The following is a 12,610-nucleotide window of genomic DNA, read 5'->3' on the forward strand; positions in this document are numbered from 1 at the left end:
AGAGCAAATTATGTGAATCTATAGGTCATTAAAGTGCGCTGAGATTTAAGTGTGGAAAATATACATCCTAGAGGAGTTTTATATATGCGTTTTCATTTCATCTCCCAAGTATACTGTAAAGTCTTCTATGGCCTTAGTAAAAAAATTAAACTTTCCATCCATCTCCACCTCACCCCAATTCTCATAAGTAAGTTCTTGATGAAAAATATCTCATTTGGCTCTAGTTGAATGGCATTTGTGACGAAAGAATGAAGTTTTCCTTCTCAGAGGTCTCCAAGCCGCACCACCTCTAAATCACTGCTACACTCTGACCTCATACTTGGGGCATTTTGTTCTGACTACAGCAAATTCTCTAAAGTTCAAGATGGCTCTACCTTGTGATTAAGCAACTCTAATTTAGCATTGAGGTCTTTTCTGAAAATACACTGATTTTCATAATATATGCCACTCTTCCCCACATCTATCTGAATGACCTGAGGTGGAGTTTTTTTGACTCCTCAAAAACACATGATCTGTATTTGCATTTTCACTGTAATAAACCCAACCATGTGTATAAAACAAACAAATCACATGGTCTGGAGATGGAACACATGAACAAGAATACCTGAGCATGTTATTCAAATATTTCTATTATAACAACAATAGAAGGAAGTAAGCAGATAAGAGGGTTTAGCACCTATTTGCTGAAACTTAGCTAATTGAGTCATGACTTAATAGAGTGAAATGGTTTGTGAATAGCAAACTTTCAGGGAATATGTGGTATTGAGATCTATGGAACTATTTTTGCATTAGAAACAATAAAATAAAATCTTTTAATAATGTTCAGAATGAAAATTCAAAATAAAAATACACTGCACATAATATACATATCCATTAGTCTTAGTATTACGTATAATAGTGAAAGCTTCAAAGAAACATAAAATTTAATAGAATTAACAGGCAACGTTATTTTAAATAACATTCTCATTATAACCTGCTCACTAAGACCACAGTAAATAAATGTTTAACAAATTTTATTTTAATAATGAAATTAGATCTTTACATACAAAATCAGTTATATAATTTTATTTACAAAAACAATAATAAAAACTGTTCTTTATTTACTGTGGAAAAATAAGAACCATTTTGACAAATGAAAAACTTTACTGCAAAGAAATTAAGACAATGTTTTTCTTTTTATTTGCTTCACTGTCTCTTTCATTTTATATATTTTATTTTCTTCGATGTAGTACAGTAATACCCCAATGACATTTGTCACAAACATGGGTTACTTTGGTATCTGCTAAAACATTTTAAATGATAAGATTCTTAAAGATTAAATAAAAAGTTTAGGTTGGGTGTTCAGTATTTTGGAGGCTGAATAAACAAATAAATAAAACTAACTGTAGTGTGTGGTCAAAGAGGATTTAAAATTTTTCTCCCTTTGGCTAAATGAAAATATGCAAGGAGAAAATTACTCATGGAAAAATATTCCTTAATGTTATATTCCTGTCAATATTAATAATAATACTTAGCAATTATATTAATTACTTTCAATTAGGATACTTTGTCTAGACTATGGTAGAGGTAAACTGATCCTTTTTTAAAACAATTATATAAAATAGTATTTTTAATATTTGAGATTTAATTTATTATTATATTCAGAACAATTAAATTCCTCTTTTGATATACAAATAAATTGTTTAAAATTCATTTAGTTGAAAATGATTATTCCAAGGAACTATTTTTAAGTTACTTTCAACTAATCAACTTTAGAAAATAAGAATGTCTATTTTTTAGATGGGGTTCCATTTTTGGAAAAAAAAAAAGGTTCGAATGATTTAAATGCATTTATAGATGACCCTACTGCTGGAAAAAGCAACTTATCTATTTATCACAATGGTATTTACAAAGTATCAGGTGCTATAGCTACTACTGATATAAAAATTGAAGTTTAGAAATACAAACCAGGTCAATTAAACAAAAATCTTCATATTAAATTTTTAGTGATTTCCATGTTAGAATGTTACTTACATCCAATACCTACTAGCAGTAAATTTCATTTTTTCTCTCACTGTTGTTAGCAGCTTGTTTCAGAAACAGCAATGCAGGGACCCTCTGGCGTTCTTCTGTACCTGTAAAGGCATCACTGAAGCCCCTAACCACATAAAAATTTTCTCTTGTCAGGGAGATGAGAAACGAGCTTCCAGATATAGGGGCAAAGGCTTAGTATAAAAATATTTTACAAATTTCTGTATTTTAGGTTTGAAGTCTTCTTTTACTTTCAAAATAAAATACACAATTTATTTTCATTTCGGACACCAAAGACGTCCTTTTCCTTTTTTTTTAAAAACATGACCACATTTTAAGCTTTTGCCTAATATATATATAAAAATAACGTCATTTGAAACCTAATTACAGAATGAATGAGTCCTTTCCAAGAGATGAAAGATACCAGAAAATTTATTCTTCATTCAGTAGCTGGTAACAAAATGAACCTGAAATGTTTAATTTTTAGAATCATAATATTAAAAAAAAAAAAACTTTCACAGAAAACCCAATTTACAAAAATTTGTATCTTTATAAGATTTACACTTAATATAACTACTATTTTAATAATTCTTAGAGGAAATTGGGAGCTGTGAACTGAGTATAATTTTTTGCAACCACTCACCTTTAACTTTGGGGAAAAATGATTATATGACAAATGTAAATTAAGATCATTACTCCTCTGTTACAGAAGATTTTCTAGATTTCAGAACAAGGTCTTTAACAGATGAAGAAAGTTCTTGAAGCTCTTTACGAGTAGTACTGGTGACATCTTCATGTTCTTTGTCTAATTCATCACTTAAGGCATCATCTCCCTGCCCAGGCTTCTTATTTTTACTGACTAACTGCTTCACAACCAAACCTTGATACTTAACCAAGAGAGTATGCTGGTCCTGTGAAAAGAAAAAGAAGAAAGTTAACAAACATGATTTAATTTTATGTAGAACAGACAATTAAAATAGAATTTGCTCAACAAAAAACACTGAAAGTCCTCATCTTTGCAAAACACTGGCCATATAAATAGAAAATTGAATCTGGCAAAGTCACTTCTCTCAAGGAGTTTACAGTTTAAGGGAGACAAACTATCAATACAGGTCACTTTAATATAAGTTGATTTAGCTAGGTTCTATTACCAAAGATAGAGTCAAAGTGACTGGAAGTTCAAAGAAGCTAAATTACTTTTAGCTGATGGGGCTCTCAGAATTATTTGTTCAGGACGAGACTTCTGAGATCGTCCTTGGAGGATAGGTTAAACCTGGATAAGGTGAAATGGAATAGTCTATTCTTAATCTTTTCTGAAAGCTTAGTTTCCAAATTCAGAATATTCTTTACCATTTATCTTACAGGATCCTGAAAGATTCCTGAGCTAGGCTGAGGCTTTAGAAGTCAAGCTCTAATTCACTGTTGGCTTTCAGGTTGATGATGCTAATTTAATATGTTTTGTGTCTGAATATTCACAATAATTCATATCTATCCACTCATAACATTCAGACTCTAAAAGCTTTAAAAGTCTCACTTGTACTGAAAATACAATACCTCTGGAATTTTACTGTTGAGAAAAGCAATGATTTGTGGTACACATCTTCCAGGTGCATGGAGCATACTGTGAGTTAAGAACTGAAACAACAAAACTGATGTGAGGTGCAGAATGAGAGCAGGGTCTTCTGTAACTTTTAGCTGTTCGGCCAGTGCTTGTCGATGTTGGAACAGTGTCTGTCTAAACCAAAATAAAATCACAAAAATGTATCACTCCAATTTAACACGTTCTCACCAATTTCAATTTTTTCCTTCTGTATTCATTAGCTCCTCTAGTTTAATTATCTATTTCCAGAACATTTTAAAGAACCTCTGAAATATGGGATGTGCACACATTTAATCTAAATTACATGGACAGATTAATAAGCTAGAAAATGACGGAAAAAGCTGTGAGCAAGGTTACCCAAAATATGCTTTGTATTTTGAGTTGGGGATCAAACAGAGATGCATTGATTTAGGTAAGGTTTCCTGTAAGGAAGCTTCCAGTGCTAATAAAAATTTCCTGGACTTGATTAATTGTGGAATTAAGGAATTCTGCTTCCCTAACAAACATGGGCCAGAGAGGAGAACCTAAGTGCATAAAGACTTTGAATATCTGTGAAGGTCCACAGCTATTTGGATATAAAAGTTCTCGATGAAAAATGCAGAAAGTCAAACTCAAATTTCAGATATGAAATATCACATATTTAAAAATTTACTAATAACAGATTAATTCAGTATTACCTTTCCCTTTTCTTGTCTCCCTTCTTCACCATAATATCACAAGCTTCTGTGGCAGAATCCAGATAAGAAAGAAAGTCTTCTATGCTCTGAAAAGGTATAATACCATGATTTACTTTTATATACTAGTGACTAAAGAAATACTGTCATTTAATACTGTTTTTTCTTTTTTACCCCTAAAATACATCTTTTAAAAGGTCTCTGTCATTAAATAAAAAATTATGATTTAGGACTTGTGCCAGTTTGAATGTATTATGTCCCCCAAAACTCCATTATCTTTGATGTAATCTTGTGTGGGCAGACATTATCAGTGTTGATTGGACTGTAATTCTTTGAGTGTTTCCATGGAGATGTGCCCCACCCAACTGCGGGTGATGACTTTGGTTGGATAATTTCCATCAAAGTGTTGCCCCGCCCATTCAGGGAGGGTCTGAATTAAATTACTAGAGCACTATATAAGCTCAGACAGAAGAAGCGAGCTTGCTACAGCCAGAGGGACACTTTGAAGAATGCACAGAAGCTGAGAGAGTAGCTGCAGATGAGAGACAGCTTGAAGACATCCGTTGAAAGCAGACTCTTGCTCCGGAGAAGCCGTTGAAAGCAGACTCTTGCTCCGGAGAAGTGAAGAGAAGAGAAACACCCCAAGAGCAACTAAGAGTGACATTTTTGAGGAATGGCAGCCTAGAGGGGAATGTCCTGGGAAAAAGCCATTTTGAAACCAGAACTTTGGAGCAGACACCAGCCACATGCCTTCCCAGCTAACAGAGGTTTTCTGGACACCATTGGCCATCCTCCAGTGAAGGTACCCGATTGCTGATGTGATACCTTGGACACTTTATGGCCTTAAGACTGTAACTGTGTAATCAAATAAACCCCCTTTTATAAAAGCCAATCCATCTCTGGTGTTTTGCATTCCAGCAGTATTAGCAAACTAGAACAGAACTGAAGAGGGTAAAGTGCCCCAGCTTGGTCTTTCCCTTTGCCTCCCTGTTATCTGAGTATAGAGTATTAGTTTTACATTTGGCTTACAATTATTCTGATAGAAATCTCTTCGAAAATCTTTATGTCACGAACATCTAGTCCTTTTCTCTAAACAGAATCAAACTACTTACCTTTTCATTCAGAGAGTTATGAAGTTTTGTGAGAGCTACTTTGGTTTCTTCTGATAATTTACTTAAAATCTTTTTTCTTACCTGTAAGGAAAAAAAATTATTTTAGCATTGTGCCTTGACATGTAATGGATATAAGATCACATGCACAATGGAATCAAATTGAGAGTTCAGAAACAGACCCTTTTTGACAATGCTGCCAAGTCCACTCAATTGGGAAAGAACAGCCTCTTTAACAAATGGTGCTGGGAAAACTGGATCTCTGTATGCAAAAGAATGAAACTCACACTATATACAAAAATTAACTCAAATGGATCGAAGACCTTAACATAAGTTGCAAGTCTATAAAATTCCTACAAGAAAATGGAGGGAAGCATCTTCAGGATCTTGTATTAGTCAATGGTTTCTTAGACTTTACACACAAAGCACAAGCAACAAAAGAAAAAACATAAATAAATAAATGCATCAATAAATGCATAAATAAATAAATGCATGAAAGAACTTTGTTGTAAAAGTAAAAAGACAAACCTACTCAATGGGAGAATATATTTGGAAATCACATATCCAATAAGGGTTTAATATACAAAATATAAAAAGAAATGCTACAACTCAACAATAAAAAGACAAACAATCCAATTAAAAAATGTGCAAATACCTGAATAGACATTTCTCCAAAGAGGACACACAAATGGCTAAAAAGCACATGAGAAGATGCTCAACATCTAGCTATTAGGGAAATGCAAATCAAAACCACAATGAAATATCATTTAGCATTGACTAGAATAGCTACTATTAAAAAAACAGAAAATTACAAGGTTGGAGAGGATGTGGAGAAATAGGAACACTCATCCACTGCTGGTGGGATTGTAAAATGGTGTAGCTACTGTGGAAGACAGTTTGGGTATTCCTTGGGAAGCTAAATATAGAATTAGAATTTCCGTTTGACCTGGAAACCCCACTACTAGGTATAAACCCAGAAAAACGGAAAGCAGGGACTCAAACAGATATTTACACACTGATGTTCACAGCGGCATTATTCACAATTGCCAAAACATGAAGCAGGTATCCATCAACTGATGAATGGATAAACAAAATTTGGTATATACATATGATGGAATATTATTCAGTTATAAAAAGAAATCAGTTGTATAAAAATGTAGCTTATGAGGGGTGACAATGGGATTGGGAAAGCCGTAAGGACCACACTCCACTTTGTCTAGTTTATGGATGGATGAGTAGAAAAGTAAGGGAAGGAAACAAACAGACAAAGGTACCCAGTGTTCTTTTTTACTTCAATTGCTCTTTTTCACTCTAATTATTATTCTTGTTATTTTTGTGTGTGTGCTAATGAAGGTGTCAGGGATTGATTTAGGTGATGAATGTAAAACTATGTAATGGTACTGTGAACAATCGAAAGTACGATTTGTTTTGTATGACTGCGTGGTATGTGAATATATCTCAATAAAATGAAGATTAAAAAAAAAAAAAAAAGGAAATGAAGTCGTGATGCATTAACAACATGGATGAACCCTGAGAAAATTATGCTGAGTGAAATAAGCCAGGCACAAAAGGAAACTATTATATGATCTCACTGATATGAATTAATTATAATAAGCAAACTAGAATCTAGAATATAGGTTACGAAGGGATAGGCTGAGGTAGAGAATGGGGAGCCCATTCTTAATTTGTACAAAATTTTATTTAGGTTGATTGTAAAGGTTTGGAAATGGATGGTGGTGATGTAGAGCATTATCGTGAGTGTAATTAACAGCGCTAAACTATATGTATGAATGTGGTTGAAATGGGAAGTTTTGGGTCATGTATATTAAAAGAACGAAAGTTAGAAGTTAAAACATGGGACCACATAACACAGTGAACTCTGCAGTGGAAGATGACTAGGGTTAACTGTACAAGTATAAGAATGTACTTTCATGAATTATGTCAAATGTACTCTATTACAAGGTGTTAACATTAGGGTGGGATATGGGGAAAAAACACCTAATGTAAACTATGGACTACAGTTAATAGTACTATTTCAATATTCTTTAATCAACTGTAACAAAGGTACCACCCTAATACAATGTGTCAGCAATAGGGGGGTATATGGGAATGCTGCATTTTTTACATGACTTTTCTGTAAACCTACAACTTCTCTAATTAAAAAAAAAATTAATTAAAAAAAAATTATGCTAAGTGAAAGAAACCAGACACAAAGTACTACATATTATACGATCCCATTTATATAAAATGTAAATATAAGTAAATCTATAGAAACAAATAGATTAGTGATTAAGTAGGGCTGGGGAAGGATAGAGATTGAGAGGTGACTGCTAAGGGGTATGGAGTTTTTCTTTTTGGAGTAATGAAAATGTTCTAAAATTGTGGTGATGAATGCACAGCTCTGTGATTATACTAAAAGCCAATGATGGCACACTTTGAATGTATTGTATGGTATGTGAATATATCTCAATAAAACTGCTTTAAAAAACAAACAAAACTATAGAGGTAGACAATCTGTGGCATATGTTTTCCAGTTTCAAACACCTGAGAGAGTGAGGTCTATTTCCTGGGAAACAGAGGGGACAGCCAAACTCCTGTCTCCAAAACAACTAACAAGCAAAAGCCGAGGACAAGATACAGGCCCCGAAAAACTGAGAAAACCTTGCATACTGCATTTGCCTCAGGCAGACCTTCCTGATAGGATGGCTGAAGCTCAAGAAAATCTCTGTCTTATCACCAGCTGGTTATGAAACCAAGAAACAGATATCTTGGGAATAATTCCCAGAGTTAATATTTTAAAATATTAAAATGCACAGTGTGTAACAAGAGCACAAGACAAGTAAAGAAACAGGAAAGGATGGTCCATCCAAGGGAACAGAATAAAAATCCAGAAAACACCTAAAGAAGACCAAAATTTGGAGATACGAAACAAAGCCTTTAAAAAAATGATCTTATAAACGCTCAAGGAGATGAAGGAAAATACAGAGAGAGAACTAAAAGATATAAAGAAAACAATGAATGTGCAATATAAGAATCTTAGTAAAACGACTGAAATTTTAAAAAGGAACCAAACAGAACTAATGGAGTTACAGATCACAATAACTGAAATGAAAATTGCCCAGGAGGGTTTCAAGGACAGATTGGAGCTGTCAGAAGAAAGAATCAGTAAACTCAAACACAAGATACTTGAAATGAGTCAGGCTGAGGAGCAAAAAGAAGAAAGAATTTAAAAAAAAACAAAAATAGCCTAGGACACACCTGGGATACCATCAAGCATACCAATATATGCATTTTGGGAGTCCCAGAAGAAGAAAAGAGAAAGGGGCAGACAGAATAATTAAAAGAAATAATGACAGAGAACTTACCCAAGCTTAGCAAAAGACATGAAAGGCCAGAGAACACCAAACAGGATAAACAAGAAATATACACACTGTCATATATTGATCACTTTATCAAATGCAAAGGACAACGAGAGTGTTCTGAAAGTGGCAAGAGAAATGCAACCTGCTACGTACAAGGGTGTCCCAATTAGATCGAGTGCTGAGTTTTCATGAGAAACCATGGAGGCAAGAAGGCAGTGGCTTGAAATACTTAAAGTGCTAAAAGAAAACAACTGCCAACCAAGAATTTTAAGTCCAGTGAGACTTTCTTTCAAAAATGAGGGAGATATGAAGACATTCCCAACAAAAGCTCAGGGAGTTCATCACCAGTAGACATGCCTACAAGCAATGCTAAAGGGAATTCTTCACACTGAAAGGAAAGGACACTAGGACACTAGACAGTGTTTCAAAGGGGCAAAAGAAATAAAGACCTTGGGTAATTATAAATGCCAGTATTATTGTAGTGTATTGTTTGGTATGTAATTCCACTTCTTATTTCCCAAAGGTGCTAAAATGAAAATGCATAAAAAGAAGGAAAAAAAAAAAAAAGAAAAAGAAAAAGATCACATGCAAAAAACATTTTGAAATCAGACAGGTAGCCAAGAGCCAGCAATGTAAGGATGGTCTGGTGGGAAAAGTACAGTGTTTGGAGTAAGAGGCTCCCTCTCTTTTCCACTGGGGTGGGAAGAGTATTTTTTCCTCTCCAAGAGCAGGGACCCCACATTTGAAGACCAGGGATACCTATATGATGGGGAGATGGATTTCACTCCATAGCTAGCTTCTTGTTATACCATACAATGTGTAGCACCTTTTCAGCACCTCTCTCTGCATATATATGTCCTCTGAAGTTTGGTAGCTTTTTTGTCTAAAGCCCAATGGCTACTTCTGGAACAAAATTTCTGAAGGAGGAGGCCTGCTGGAATGGTTTGGTCAGCAAGTCCAGAGGGTATGGAGTTGTCTGGGAAGACAGGGTCAACCTACTGCCTTACTGTCCCTATTATACACCAATCTTTTCAGTGGCTCTTGAAGGGCATGGGACTGTCCAGGCAGCAGGGGATGCGCTGGTCAAGCCAGAGAAGGGAAAGGGTCGGTAAATTGCTGGAGTATGAAGGAGAAATCACTGCACTTATGTTTTGGATGATAAAGGAGCCACTGAAGCTAAACAACATCCCCCCCAAAACAACTTATGTCACCTCTGTGGCGACCACATCAGCAGGGGTCGTAAACATTAGACTGATAGAGTTTGGCCTAGATTAAGGGCAATGAAATACAGGCAGTCACATGAAGACACTTCTGCCTTCCTCATTTTCCCTAAACCCCCAACATTAAGAGGACATAGGACAATCAGCAAGAAGAAGAGGAGGAATCTTACAGACTACACTTTTCCTCCTCTGAACAACTGGGAGCCACAGCTCTAGCTTACATTGCAAGAAGAATAAAAGATGAGCTTTACATTCAGTTTGAAATACAAATGTCTAAAAATGAACTAGAATTAGTCTAAATCTTGAAAAGAGATGGTGTTACTAGGCGAAATGAATGCAAAGTTATGGAACTGGCTAGAATGCTGTTAAAGGGCTTTCAATTCAGGAGGAAAAAAGGATGTGATGATAATTAGGGAAAAAAACAAAACCACTTATTCCCAAGTAACTGAGCATTGTTACTTTAAATAAATTGGTTATTTTACCAATCCTGTTAACAACTGTATATACATTCTACTAAATTTGAAGAAAACTAAAAATCATTTTGAGTTTTTCCTCAAAAAATTTCTGTATTTTATTTTCCCTTTACATTATTTCAAATGAGAAGAAATAAAACATGCTCAGATTTCAAAACAAAACACATCAAGAGTGGCAAGAAAATGAACATACTTCACTTGTAATGGCTGCAGGATTGTCTACTGCCATCATTAAATCTGAAGCTAAGAAGTTGAAAATGAGGTTAGTGAGATCAGTACAAATTGTCTTCAGCAAGTGCTTGGTAAGAGCCGCCTGTGTATCATCTGTAAAATAAAGGCACTTTATTAAAAATAATTTTTTAAAAATCATAAGAATCAATGAGAAATAGTATTATGTATACCTGCAAAAAACTTCATCCCTTTTTCAAATAACTTAATATTATTGTACAGGTTGGAAACTTCTTCTTGCAAGTCCTTCATTGTGCGTTTTCGGCCAGTTCCAGAAGCAGAAGCTGAAGACATGAATACGGAACGTACTACCTCAAGATAACTTTTATTAAGAGGTCTGTACACAAAGTAAATATATTAATAGTTTATTAAAATGTAATGGATTTGTGCAGATAAGAAATTTAATATCTCTATTGTTTTTTTAAACAAATAAGATTAAATTGGAGAATAGATCACAAAGAATTTGTCCCTCAGCACCAGAAATTATAACTAAAATGGATGAATTTATCAGTTTTTATAGTATCCAAAGTTACAGAATTAAAGATAACAAGAACAACAAAAATGTCACAATTCAAAATAGATTTTTATAGTTAATTTGGAGAATAGTATACTATAAATCTGTCCCTCATCTTTAGGAATTATAATAAATTATTCTTCAGCTTTTAAAATACTAAACAATAATGTACTTAAAAAATAACCTATGTTCAATAACTCGAAAAATATTATTTTAAAAAGCAGTGGTAAATGATTCATAGTAATTATTTCACTTTTTTTACGTGAAAAATATGGCTCTGTACATGTACAAAGAATATTCACTTAAATTAAAAAAAAATAAAAAAACTCTCACTACAAAAGCAAAGCTTTCCTAAATACTAAAAGTTAGATGCATTTTGCTCCTGGTTTACATTTATAGAAGCTTCATATTGGGACTAACTTGAGAGAAGACTAGGCTATTTAGTGAAGATCAAGTTACACACAATTTCCTTCAATTTTTGTATAAAATAAATTTAGAATGGCCCATTTACAATGCAATAAAGTCTAAATCTATTCTCTTTTTAGGTCACTTTATTTTCTCCTTAAAAGTAAAAACTGTTTGCTCTTTGTCAAATCAAGGTAGAAAACAGTCTTTTCTTCCTTTTAAATGTTATTTCCATGCTATGGAAGAGACCAGTCGTTGATCAGTGCTGGTGTAAGTTTAGTGAGTGAGGACAGCTCCAGGTTCATACCTTTTATATCCCACAATGCTTCACCCAAAGCACTTAACAAATGTTTGTTGAACTGAACTGCCTCTGTAGGCAAACAAAATCTGCAATTTTGGATGCTGGGTTAAATTCAAAGCTTTGAAAGGAAAACACTTAAAATATATAGTTTCTATGATCATGGCTAATATTTTATTTAATAACCCACTGAATTCTGCCATACAATGGAAAAAATCTGTTTTAAGACTTACTTTATTAAGTATTCTGCAAGTTCAGAAATAAACTCCTCAGGAGCATCTTGTATGCGTTTTCTTAAAAAATCTTCAATCTCGTCCTGGAACATAAAAGTGATCTCTGGCTTCTTTTTTCCTACAAAAGATATTAATAATGGGAGAAAACAACAACAACAACAAAAAACAAATAAGCAAACAAAAAAACAAATAAGGTCCTAATATATTTAATATGGAAATTTAATAAGGAAATATATTTAATATGGAAATTATTAAGGAAATATATTTAATATGGAAATTTGTTTATTGCCTACCACAGAGACTAATATTATATTTTATGTCAACAAAATTGCCAATGCCAAATAGTAATATCAAATGGAAACAAGTTTAAAAATAAGATATGTAGAATTTCTCTTGAACAATTTTCTTCTTTATTTAAAAATAACTTGTTTTCTATAAGTCAATAAAGAAAATAATAAAAAGAATCACCCCCCTACTGCTTCCA

The 12,610-nt window shown here is 33.6% G+C and overlaps 1 protein-coding gene across 3 annotated transcripts in view; it reads right to left on the bottom strand.

The window, feature by feature from the left end:
- Nucleotides 1-793: 793 nt before the first annotated feature.
- The window catches only part of UFL1 (UFM1 specific ligase 1), a 35,396-nt gene continuing 23,579 nt past the window's right edge, over nucleotides 794-12,610 (bottom strand). The window contains exons 13-19 of one of the 3 annotated variants that reach the window (XM_037842703.1): nucleotides 12,127-12,244; nucleotides 10,850-11,013; nucleotides 10,642-10,772; nucleotides 5,397-5,477; nucleotides 4,288-4,373; nucleotides 3,565-3,745; nucleotides 794-2,921 (exon numbers count right to left, since the gene is read on the bottom strand). In XM_037842703.1, coding sequence (XP_037698631.1) covers nucleotides 2,703-2,921; nucleotides 3,565-3,745; nucleotides 4,288-4,373; nucleotides 5,397-5,477; nucleotides 10,642-10,772; nucleotides 10,850-11,013; nucleotides 12,127-12,244 — 980 coding nt within the window. In that variant the 3' untranslated portion in view covers nucleotides 794-2,702. Of the gene's footprint in view, nucleotides 2,922-3,564; nucleotides 3,746-4,287; nucleotides 4,374-5,396; nucleotides 5,478-10,641; nucleotides 10,773-10,849; nucleotides 11,014-12,126; nucleotides 12,245-12,610 lie in introns of those variants that run through there. The other 2 variants (XM_037842704.1, XM_037842705.1) reach the window with 2 other exon arrangements.

Source organism: Choloepus didactylus, chromosome 7 (assembly GCF_015220235.1).
Source record: "Choloepus didactylus isolate mChoDid1 chromosome 7, mChoDid1.pri, whole genome shotgun sequence".
In the NCBI taxonomy this organism is placed as follows: domain Eukaryota; kingdom Metazoa; phylum Chordata; class Mammalia; order Pilosa; family Megalonychidae; genus Choloepus; species Choloepus didactylus.